A 12,877-nucleotide genomic window follows, 5' to 3' on the forward strand; every position below is an offset into this window, starting at 1 on the left:
ATATGTAACCTACAATGGTAGAAACATTAGATTGGCAACAAACCTATCCACAGAGACCTGGCAGGCCAGAAAGGACTGGCAGGATATATTCAGAGCACTAAATGAGAAAAATATGCAGCCAAGAATACTATATCCAGCTAGGCTGTCATTGAAAACAGAAGGAGAGATAAAAAGCTTCCAGGACAAACAAAAACTAAAGGAATCTGCAAACACGAAACCAGCCCTACAAGAAATATTGAAAGCGGTCCTCTAAGCAAAGAGAGAGCCTAAAAACAACATAGACCAGAAAGGAACACAGACAATATACAGTAACAGTCACCTTACAGGCAATACAATGGCACTAAATTCCTATCTTTCAATAGTTACCCTGAATGTAAATGGGCTAAATGCCCCAATCAAAAGACACAGGCTATCAGATTGGATTAAAAAACAAGACCCATCGATATGCTGTCTGCAAGAGACTCATTTTAGACCCAAAGACACCCCCAGATTGAAAGTGAGGGGGTGGAAAACCATTTACCATGCTAATGGACATCAAAAGAAAACTGGGGTGGCAATCCTTATATCAGACAAATTAGATTTTAAACCAAAGACTGTAATAAGAGATAAGGAAGGGGCGCCTGGGTGGCTCAGTCGCTTGAGCGACTGCCTTCGGCTCAGGTCATGATCCCAGGGTCCTGGGATCGAGTCCCACATCGGGCTCCCTGCTCTGCGGGGAGCCTGCTTCTCCCTCTCCCACTCCCCCTGCTTGTGTTCCCTCTCTCGCTGTGTCTCTCTCTGTCAAATAAATAGATAAAATCTTTAAAAAAAAAGAGAGAGATAAGGAAGGACACTATATCTTACTTAAAGGGTCTATCCAACAAGAAGATCTAACAATTGTAAATATCTATGCCCCTAACATGGGAGCGGCCAATTATATAAAGCAATTAATAACAAAAGCAAAGAAACACATCAACAACAATACAATAATAGTGGGGGACTTTAACACCCCCCTCAGTGAAATGGACAGATCATCTAAGCAAAAGATCAACAAGGAAATAAAGACTTTTAATGACACACTGGAACAAATGGACTTCACAGACATATTCAGAACATTCCATCCCAAAGCAATGGAATACACATTCTTCTCTAGTGCCCATGGAACATTCTCCAGAATAGATCACATCCTAGGTCACAAATCAGGTCTCAACTGGTACCAAAATATTGGGATCATTCCCTGCCTATTTTCAGACCAAAATGCTTTGAAACTAGAAATCAATCACAAGAGGAAAGTCAGAAAGAACTCAAATACATGGAGGCTAAAGAGCATCCTACTAAAGAATGAATGGGTCAACCAGGAAATTAAAGAACAATTAAAAAAATTCATGGAAACCAAAGAAAATGAAAACACAACTGTTCAAAATCTTTGGGATACAGCAAAGGCAGTCCTAAGAGGAAAGTATGTAGCAATACAAGCCTTTCTCAAGAAACAAGAAAGGTCTCAAGTACACAACCTAACCCTACACTTTCTAAAGGAGCTGGAGAAAGAATAGCAAATAAAGCCTAAACCCAGCAGGAGAAGAGAAATAATAAAGATCAGAGCAGAAATCAATGAAATAGAAACCAAAAAAACAGTAGAACAGATCAACGAAACTAGGAGCTGGTTCTTTGAAAGAATTAACAAGATTGATAAACCCCTGGCCAGACTTATCAAAAAGAAAAGAGAAATGACCCAAATCAACAAAATCATGAATGAAAGAGGACAGATCCCAACCAACACCAAAGAAAGACAAACAATTATAAAAACATATTATGAGCAACTCTATGCCAACAAATTAGATAACCTGGAAGAAATGGATGCATTCCTAGAGATGTATCAACTACCAACACTGAACCAGGAAGAAATAGAAAACCTGAACAGACCTATAACCACTAAGGAAATTGAAGCAGTCATCAAAAATCTCCCAAAAAACAAAAGCCCAGGGCCAGATGCCTTCCCAGGGGAATTCTACCTAACAATTAAAGAAGAATTAATACCTATTCTTCTGAAACTATTCCAAAAAATAGAAATGGAAGGAAAACTTCCAAACTCGTTTTATGAAGCCACCATTACCTTCATCCCCAAACCAGACAAAGACCCTATCAAAAAGGAGAATTACAGGCCAATATCCCTGCTGAACATGGATGCAAAAATTCTCACCAAAATACTAGCCAATAGGATCCAACAGTACATTAAAAGGATTATTCACTACAATCAAGTGGAATTTATTCCTGGGCTGCCAGTTTGGTTCAACATCTGCAAATCAATCAATGTGATGCAATACATTAATAAAAGAAAGAACGAGAACCATATGATCCTCTCAATAAATGTAGAAAAAGCATTTCACAAAGTACAGCATCGTTTCTTGATCAAAACTCTTCAGAGTATAGGCATAGAGGGTACATACCTCAGTATCAAAAAAGCCATCTATGAAAAACCCACAGCGAATATCATTCTCAATGGGGAAAAACTGAGAGCTTTCCCCCTAAGGTCAGGAACACGGCAGGGATGTCCACTATCACCACTGCTATTCAACATAGTATTAGAAGTCCTAGCCAGAGCAATCAGACAACAAAAAGAAATCAAAGGCATCCAAATCGGCAAAGAAGAAGGCAAACTCTCACCCTTTGCAGATGATATGATACTTGATGTGGAAAACCCAAAAGACTTCACCCCGAAACTGCTAGAACTCATACAGGAATTCAGTAACGTGGCAGGATATAAAATCAATGCACAGAAGTCAGTGGCATTCCTATACACCAACAACAAGACAGAAGAAAGAGAAATTAAGGAGTCGATCCCATTTACAATTGCACCCAAAACCATAAGATACCTAGGAATAAATCTAACCAAAGAGGCAAAGCATCTGTACTCAGGAAACTATCAAATACTCATGAAAGAAACTGAGGAAGACACAAGCAAATGGAAAAACGTTCCATGCTCATGGATTGGAAGAACAAATATTGTGAAGATGTCAATGCTACCTAGAGCAATCTACACATTCAATGCAATCCTCATCAAAATACCATCCACTTTTTTCAAAGAAATGGAACAAATAATCCTAAAATTTGTATGGAACCAGAAAAGACCCCGAATAGCCAGAGGAATGTTGAAAAAGAAAAGCAAAGCCGGCGGCATCACAATTCCGGACTTCCAGCTCTATTACAAAGCTGTCATCATCAAGACAGTATGGTACTGGCACAAAAACAGACACATAGATCAATGGAACAAAATAGAGAGCCCAGAAATGGACCCTCAACTCTATGGTCAACTAATCTTTGACAAAGCAGGAAGGAATGTCCAATGGAAAAAAGACAATCTCTTCAACAAATGTTGTTGGGAAAACTGGACAGCCACATGCAGAAGAATGAAACTGGACCATTTCCTTACACCACACACAAAAATAGACTCCAAATGGTTGAAAGACCTAAATGTGACACAGGAGTCCATCAAAATCCTAAAGGAGAACACAGGCAGCAACCTCTTTGACCTCAGCCGCAGCAACTTCTTCCTAGAATCATCGCCAAAGGCAAGGGAAGCAAGGGCAAAAATGAACTTTTGGGACTTCATCAAGATAAAAAGCTTTTGCACAGCAAAAAAACAGTCAACAAAACCCAAAGAGAACCGGCAGAATGGGAGAAGATATTTGCAAATGACATATCAGATAAAGGGCTAGTATCCAAAATCTATAAAGAACTTATCAAACTCAACACCCAAAGAACAAATAATCCAATCAAGAAATGGGCAGAAGACATGAACAGACATTTTTCCAAAGAGGACATCCAAATGGCCAAAAGACACATGAAAAAGTGCTCAACATCGCTTGACATCAGGGATATCCAAATGAAAACCTCAATGAGATACCACCTCACACCAGTCAGAATGGGTAAAATGAACAAGTCAGGAAATGACAGATGTTGGCGGGGATGCAGAGAAAGGGGAACCCTCCTACACTGTTGGTGGGAATGCAAGCTGGTGCAGCCCTCTGGAAAACAGTATGGAGGTTCCTCAAAAAGTTGAAAAGAGAGCTACCATACGATCCAGCAATTGCACTACTGGGTATTTACCCCAAAGATACAAATGTAGGGATCCAAAGGGGTACATGCACCCCGATGTTTATAGCAGCAATGTCCAGAATAGCCAAACTGGAAAGAGCCAAGATGTCCATCGACAGAGGAATGGATAAAGAAGATGTGGTGTGTGTGTATATATATATATATATATATATATATATATATATACAATGGAATATTGTGCAGCCATCAAAAGGAATGAGATCTTGCCATTTGCAATGATGTGGATGGAACTGGAGGGTGTTATGCTGAGCGAAATAAGTCAATCAGAGAAAGACATGTATCATATGACCTCACTGATATGAGGAATTCTTAATCTCAGGAAACAAACTGAGGGTTGCTAGAGTGGGGCGTGGGGTGGGAGGGATGGGGTGGCTGGGTGATAGACACTGGGGAGGGTATGTGCTATGGTGAGTGCTGTGAAGTGTGCAAGACTGTTAAATCACAGATCTGTACCTCTGAAACAAATAATGTAATATATGTTAAGAAAAAAAAAAGAAAAAGAAGATAGCAGGAGGGGAAGAATGAAGGGGAGGAAATCGGAGGGGGAAACGAACCATGAGAGACTATTGTCTCTGAAAAACAAACTGAGGGTTCTAGAGGGGAGGGGGTGGGAGGATGGGTTAGCCTGGTGATGGGTATTAAAGAGGGCATGTTCTGCATGGAGCACTGGGTGTTATGCACGAACAATGAATCATGAACACTACATCAAAAACTAATGATGTAATGTATGGTGATTAATATAACAATAAAAAATTTTAAAAAAATGGCTCTACCACTCACTAGTTCATAACTGTCACTAGGGTTCAATTCCACTCTGTGCCTCAGTTTTCTCCTCTGTAAAGTGGGATTTTTATACTTTATATGGCAAGTTCTATGAGAAAATGTATGCGAAGTACCTGTTCCAATGCCTGGGATATAGGAGGTACACAAATGTGGCATAATTACTATTACTACTACCCTCATCAGTAAAATAAAAATTTTAACTTATTAGAAACCACCTCAACAGAAGAATCTAAGAGTTTCCCTTTACTGATCTGGCAATTTTGAAACGCAAGTTACTGGGAGGAGAGGCTCTAAAGCCTCACCCCAAACTCATGCCCTGGGATTGGAATGGGCACAAGATGAATCTGCTACGAAGACAGACCTATTTCAAGGTCACCTGGCAGGGAGCAGGCCACCCTACACAGCCCACACAGAATGTCATAAAGCATCTCAGAGAATGCCATTATTTAAATATGGTTATCCTTTTCCTCATACACCACACACACACATACACACACACACACAATGAATCTAGGTACAATTAAATGGTAACTTTGGTCAGTTTGTGCTGGAAAGATGGATGCATTTCCTACATAACTCAGAATATTCTACCAATCCTCGACAGAATGGAGAATAATATATATACATAGTAAATATTAGCATATGGGAAGTGTGACCAGGGAACCAACCACTTTCCACCATAAAAATGTTAATGAATTTTTCTCATTCACTTATTAACATCATATGACAACTTGGAATTTTTAACTGGAAATGGTAACAATAGATTTAATTTATTCGCCAAAATCCCACACTCATAAAGAAAACAATATTTCATGATGTATAACATCACCAAGGGAACCATAATTCATGGCTAAAGGGTCAGAGCTTTATAACAGATGGATTGTTCTGAAGTGGTTTTGAAAACCTAAGATCCAGCCTCAGCAGTTTGACCAACAGTTTGAAATATGCAAAAGAGCTCAAGTCAAACACATTATAAATGGCAGTGGTCCCTGTCACCACAAGCCCACCCCAACGATTACCAGGCTTGGCTGGGCTGCCAGAAACCAAACTATGATTTATTGTTCTCTTCAAATTAGTAAAAGCAATGCCATCCATTGTGAATTCCGAAGCTAATGCTTCAAAATGGGCTTGTGAGTAGGTTACACTTCTGAAACCACAATTCTTTTAACCTTAATTCCCAGCCACTAGGGAAGGCTCTGCTTTCACCCAAGTTCTTTAGACAATGGTCATAACCTGTAGTATGGGCTATTTCTGGACTCTATTAACTCAAATCCAATTAAAACTCATCAAGATAGAGCATCAGCAGGAAGCCAAGTTGGGTCAGGAACCTTCCCAACTTTCTCATTTTACAGATGGGAAAACTGAGGCTATAGGACAAAGCAACTGACCTACCCTGCTGGGAGCCAACTGAGCTCTCCTGAGCATTTAATGTATATATTAATATGTAATACATATGATATACATATATATGTATATTGGAGAGAAGTGGCTCTTTAAAATCTAAAGATAAGTATAGGAGTATTTTAATGATGCCCTTGATGAGCACAATTTGCCAGCCTTAAGGAGAGGAGGTGTAAGTTATGGGCATAATACTCGCCACGGGTAAAGTGAGCAGAAAGTCGGACACTCAGTGGAGCCAAGCCGGCCAGAAATGGGGCTGCAGAGACCCACTAAGGGGAGTGCTTAGGGCCTGGGGGCAGGTCCCCATCTCAGCCCAGCCTGAGCCCGCACAGCACTCAGCCCGGGTCCTGGCTTTAACTTCTCACACATTGTTCTTACGCATTTTCACAGCAACCAACGTGGCGATTTTTCATGTAAACAGACCACGCCACTCTTTTGCTTAAAACCCACTGCTGACTTCCCTTCCTCTGGTCTCCAGACGACACTCCTACCCTCTTCTCATTACTTCATCTCACACAATGCTCTCCCTCTCTTGCGAGCTCCCCCCCCACCAGTTTCCTTCTGATCCTGCAATATTGGGGTGTTCTTGCCTGTTGGGGTTCCTCCACATCCCCCAATAGCTGGTCCTTCTTGGCATCCTCTCTCCATCCCATCTAAAATGGCCCTCCTAGCCACTGGCACACCATCCTGTGACCTTTTCTTCACTGCACGCGTCCCTTGGAATTTGCCTTGACTATTTATTGGCATGCTTGGCACCAGTGTTCTGCCAAGCTAGACCGTAAGTTCCACGAGCACTGAGCCCTTGCTGTCTTGCCCGTCCTCGTTTCCTCAAGGCCTAGAAAGTGCCTGGCACATATTTGCCGGCTGCAAAATAAACAACTGCACTATGTTTGAGAGCTATCAACAATTACTTGAGCCGAAAGAAAAATCTCTTTAATAGCAGGACCCCAGCTCCAGGCGAGAACGGAGCGGGAGGAAAGGCTACGCCTCCTCGGGCTCCGAGTCTATCAGGGACTTCAGTTCACAACACAGAGCACAGAATTAACTCAATGGTGAAGTCTTTATACTGTGCCCACTTATGCTTTCAAACACGCTGCTGAGTGGCAGTACTCTGATTTCCAAGCCGCTCACTCAGGTTCCGTTCGATTTCAGAATCAAGGTGAAGCCTATGGATAAGTATTCAAAAGGTGCTTCAGTAACTTCAAATGAGGCGCGTGTGTGTGTATGTGTGCGTGTGGTCCTGACTTCATTATTAAACGATGGACATAAAAGTGCTCTAAAACTCGAGATTCCAGGCACGTGTGCACATACAGCATTTTCAACCGCATTTGATGTTGTGAAGAGCAGCTCTATGGCACTTCGGCCTTGCTGAGAGCCATCCAGTGGCGCATGAGCTCTGTGGACAACAGAGAACGTGGGTCAATTAAGGCTCCTTGAAAAGGTGGCCCCACGGCCCTGGAACTCGGATACACAGAAGGCCCAGCTGCGGGCCCACTGGTCCTCGATAGCCCTCACGCCCTGTGTGGTCTAACCGCCCCAGCAAGCGGCCTTTGCAGATGAAAGAAGGGCACAGGTGCAGGGCAGAAACACGTTGCCACATGCACATACCACGGACACAGCCAAGAAAGGCCCAGCAGTAGCTGCTGCGCTGTCACCTCTAACAAGACTGATCTGTAGTGAAATAAAAGATAATGCAATCCAGGGGAAATAACCGTGGTTTCCTCTGAGAATGTCTGATGTTGTCAGCTTGCGAGGCTACCTCCCTCTTCTGCCTGCCGTGGTGCCCGGTGGCCCAAACACGCAGGCAGGCACTCCTCTGGGCAGGCGGTCCTGCTCACTCACCGCCAGAAGCACGCACCGAGAAAGCAGCGTCTCCCGCAAGTGCCCATGGCTCCCTGGGGCAAAGCCAAAGCAGGCAGGGCCCGGATGCCCACGGCGGGGTCGGGCAGCCCCAGCCGCTCGGAGTTCCCGCAACGTGTGTGGGGATGGATGGACCTCAGTTTCCACCCCGTGGCTTCTGTTCATCTGAAACCACAGAGTTTTCTGGTTGCTTATTTCTAGCACCATCCATGGCCCCCCGTGTTTCAAAGTAACGACACAATTCTGGAACAGAGTTTCGACCACAGAAGACACGGTGGAGTCACGTTTTGGACTATCTGTAAGACACAGAACCTTTTGTCTTGGTCTGATGTGACCAGTACCATCCCCAACACATCTGAACTGTCTCATTTTACTGGGCATTCATGTCTTTGGCAGAATGGCCAGAAGCAAAGGTAAGGATGGAGCACCACCTGGCAGGTTCTTGGCTCCCATCTCAGAGAATGTGCGTCCTTACGAAATGGCCCTAGAAGGCCAGCGCCATGTAAATCCCAAAAGCCAGTTCAGCTCTCTTCATTTGAAATCCCAGTAATATGGTACACAGAAGCTGCGGCCCACCATCACGCAGGGCGACGGGCAGCTAGCAGCTTCTGTCTCTGGAAGATGCTCTCCAGTCCCGATAGCCGGTGATTTGCAGATGATTATAACTTTTGCTCTGCATATCATTGTTACTGACAGGCAAATCCCATCAATCAAGTGGCATGATGGATAACAAAAGGAGGCAAACTTGACATAGGGAGCCTAATAAGCCATTTTTTATACCAACCCTGACAGCCATGAATGCTCACGATCGTTCGAAGAAAAACCAGATCCGTTAGAAGCCTTTTCTCTCCCCGTTCTCCCGGGGCCGTGGCACTCGTGCTCCAGAAAGACTTCCCAAACTCAAGCGTTTTGTGTCTCAAAAGGAAGAATGTGATGCAGCTTTGGGTGGTGCTTGTATTCTAGTTCATGCAAAAAACAAAAACAAAAACAAAAAAACAACCCTCTTCTCCTCCCAGAGTGTTGCCATGAACCCCCAATTTGTCAAGGAAGAAAACACACGGAGCAAGGGGGCCCTAATAGCGAGGCTTTAACTACATCAACAGTCACAGCACCTTTTCAATTTTGCTCATCTCTGAGTCTCTAGCCAAATGGAACTTATTACTTATAGCTTGTTGGGATTTATGAATTATTTATAAAAGTAGGTCTATGACTCCAGACTCTTAAAAGACAAACACAACAGTCCCCTCATTGTTACCCACAACTGCACTTCTATCAGAGAGAGCAGACAGACGTTCTCCACAACACACGCTGCAGGTTTGGGCTAAAATAATCGTGAAAATATCAAGCCTGTGAGATTATCTCTCGGCAGCTATTTATGGGATGCCGAGATGTATTTTTAAACCGGTGTCTTTCCTTCTAAGCCAGCCTTGGATTCAAGAGAGACATAGCAAACCTGTGTGCCACGAACGTATTTCCCGGCTTGAATATAGATATGCGCTGCCGATGCTACCCGGTGGTTGCAGACTGTGATTTTATAAAAAAAAAAGGGGGGTGGGGAGAGGCAGCACCCCGGTCACGTGTGTCTGGCAGGTTCAACAAGGCCATGCGCACGAGTCTCCCTCTGCATCCCAGAGCACAGGCGCTAGCTGTGCATCCTTGGTCAGGACGGAAACGCACACGGGAAGACGCAGTTCAACTTTTCATCTCCAGCTCCCCAGAACGCATGACCTTGGCGGGCAAAATAGGTCAGACACTGCATGCCCTCTCCGGGCTCCATCTCTGTCCCAGGCTCAGCTGGAGGGGTTGCCAGGGACACCTGGGTTGAAGGTATCATGCCATGGTCTTGTCTACACCTCTTCTCGGGACAGCGACATGTTTGTTAGGCAGAGAAAAGACACCCCCACGTGGAGCCGGCATACGGAGCCCTGCCCCAGCAGCAGCTGGCCCTGATACAGGAGCCCCGAGGGACAGGGGTCTTCCAGCTGAACCCCCACCCCACAGACACCTGCTCCTCACCCATCCCACGAGTCCCAAGCATGCCTGTGCCCTGATGGGGACCCAGCCATGACTCTCTCCAGTGTACCTGCCCAAACCGTCCAGTCCACAGCCTACCTCCAAGCATGGTCCAGAGGCAGAGGCTGGATGGCAGAGGCCCAGAGAGGCCAACGGCACTTTTGGCCACCTCAGGCTATTGTCCCCGTGGTGTCTACTAAAGCCCCAGTGATGAGTCCACAGAGAATGCAAAGCTCCATAACCCTCTGCACACAGACAATACCCTCATTCCCAAAAGAGCAGAGCCAGTGCAGAAGCAGGCCGGAGACAGCGAACTTACCTTGCTGGAACATATCTGCCAGGAGGGCGGAGAAACAAGGGAGGAGAGCAGGGAGAGAGAGAGGAGAAAAAAAATATTAATAATGCTGAGAATGACAATGATGATCTTCACAGCTAACAGATGCTGACTTTGCTGAGCACTCTTGGTGCAATATTTCCTTTAACTCAGAGGTAGTGGTTAAGAGCTCTGGCTCTGGAATGGAATTCCTGGATTTAAATCCTGGCTCAACACTTACTAATGCTGTGGCTTACATTTCCTGAACCACAAATAGAAGTACTGGAAAGATCAAACAAATTATGTCTTATGTTTTAAGAGCTTAGATCAGTGTCCGGCATGTAACAAACATAATTTGGTGGTTATTATTAATATTAATATTATTATTTTTCACAATGACCCTAGAGAGTAGGTTGTATTCTCATCCTTACTAAACAGACTAAGGAAAGTGATATTGGAGAAGATTAGGTCACTCATCCAAGGCCACAGAGGAGTAAGCAATGGGCTCGGCATTGAACCCGAATGTCTGATTCCAAAACCCATCTCCTCACCCACCACTAAGTGTCTGGCTGGTTTATAAATAACACAAAGGAAACAACATCACACAGGAGAATAAACGGAGGAAGGGTCTACAAATATACTAAGGTTCCTTCCATATTTAAATCACCGAAAAAAAAACATTTGTATGAATTTTCCGCATCATAACGCACAACTAATAACACCATGTCTTCATATTAATCCTAGGTCAAAGCCTGTTAAAAGGTGAAAAAATATTAATTTTTTTCCAACAAATATTGGGGAGGCCATATGCCAAGCACTCTGTCCAGCACTGGGAAATATACATCTAGCAAAAGGTATAAATGAACAAGCAGTCACTAATATCCCTCTAAGGGTAACCACCAGCATGACTTCTAACACCCTACATTCACTTTTTCCTGCTTTTAAACTTAATATAAATGGACTCATATGGTATGTATTTTTCTGTCTGCCTTTTTTTTTTTTTTTTTTTTTTGTGCACAGTGTTTGTGGGAGTCATCCATGCCTGTGTAGCATGTACTAGCAGGTCATTCATTCTCTTTCCCATATAGTATTCCACTGTGTGATTATACTGTAATTTATTTTCCCCTTGTAATCTTGATGGACATTTGGAGTGTTTTCAGTGTTTGACAATTGGGAATTGCGATGAGTGTGTTCGTCCATATCTTTTGGTGAACAGATGTGCATACACCAGGTCCTTTTTGACATCTCTCCTGTGCATTCAGGCTCATCCTGCTTCTACTGCCTCCCAGTCACCCCAAAGTACTCTTGACTGCTCCTATTTCTCACTCAATAACTTGAAGATGGAAGATATTGCTGGTAGGAACACAGACAGCCCCTCCGAGACATGAACCAGTTCCCGCCCTGTTAATGGGGCTGTACATCGGTACGAAACTTCTGAAAGACAGCTTGACAAGATGTAAGGAAATGTTAAACATACAGTCCTTGACCTAATAGTACCACTTCCAGGAATTTAATCTACAGAAATAACTAAAGGCACCAAATAAGTCTAACAAGGATGTTCATCGCAGCATTGTGTATAATGGTGAAAGAACGGATATTGCTTGTTTTGTCTACAGGAAATCAAACCACAAATAATTTATCCCACACGATGGGTTACAGTGCCCCCGTTTCAAATGAAGACTTTGATTACTTTTGAATGAAAAAAATCAGACAGCAACATGAAACATGTATCCTGAGCCCACTTATGTGCGCATACCGATGCATATATCTCCATGAAGAAAGACAGTCACGGAAATGTTTGTCTTCAGTGATGGAATGTGGGGTCACTTCTTTAAATCTTAGGTAGGCCTTTCTGTATTACTTTAATTTTTTAACAATGGCCATGCTTTTCATCTATAATCTGAATTTTAAAACTTTATTTTCATATTAAAAACTAAACAAGAACTGTATCGTCGACATCAAATTTGCTGCCAGTCGTCAGCTACAACGTCAGCTCCTACGAGGTCACAGAGAGTGGAGAGCCCAGGAAAGGTGCACACGCACCTTTCAAAGATGAAATACACACCTGGTGGATTAAACAGCCTGCAAGGACAGAATCCCTGTGGGAACAGTTTTCATTCCGGTGGCACAGACGTGACCCTCGCGAGGGGTGTCATTCATATGCCATACATATGCTCCCAAGGGCACACCCAGACTGTGGCTCAGGTATGACAGGCTGCAGGCTCACGATGCCCAGGGAGCTGGCTAAAACACCACCCTCTCGCTCACATCCACGAAAGCTAACTGGGATGTAAATGGACAGAGTGATGCCGTTACAGGACAACTTCAACTCTGCCCTAATGTGTGTGTGTGTGTGTGTGTGTGTGTGTGTGTATATATATATATATATATATATATATATATATATATATA

The 12,877-nt window shown here is 43.6% G+C and overlaps 1 protein-coding gene across 3 annotated transcripts in view; it reads right to left on the bottom strand.

Annotated features, from left to right (window-relative positions):
• Positions 1–12,877, bottom strand: part of GFRA1 (GDNF family receptor alpha 1) — a 218,769-nt gene that overhangs the window by 140,784 nt on the left and 65,108 nt on the right. For 2 of the 3 annotated variants that reach the window (XM_035029775.1, XM_035029771.1), the window contains exon 5: positions 10,472–10,486. The exons of the other annotated variant lie outside the window; for it this stretch is intronic. In XM_035029775.1, the coding sequence (XP_034885666.1) occupies positions 10,472–10,486 (15 nt within the window). The remainder of the gene's footprint in view (positions 1–10,471; positions 10,487–12,877) is intronic. 3 annotated transcript variants of the gene reach the window in all.

The sequence above is a fragment of the Mirounga leonina genome, unplaced genomic scaffold (assembly GCF_011800145.1).
Source record: "Mirounga leonina isolate KUSES-001 unplaced genomic scaffold, KU_Mleo_1.0 Mir_114, whole genome shotgun sequence".
Taxonomy (NCBI): Eukaryota; Metazoa; Chordata; class Mammalia; order Carnivora; family Phocidae; genus Mirounga; species Mirounga leonina.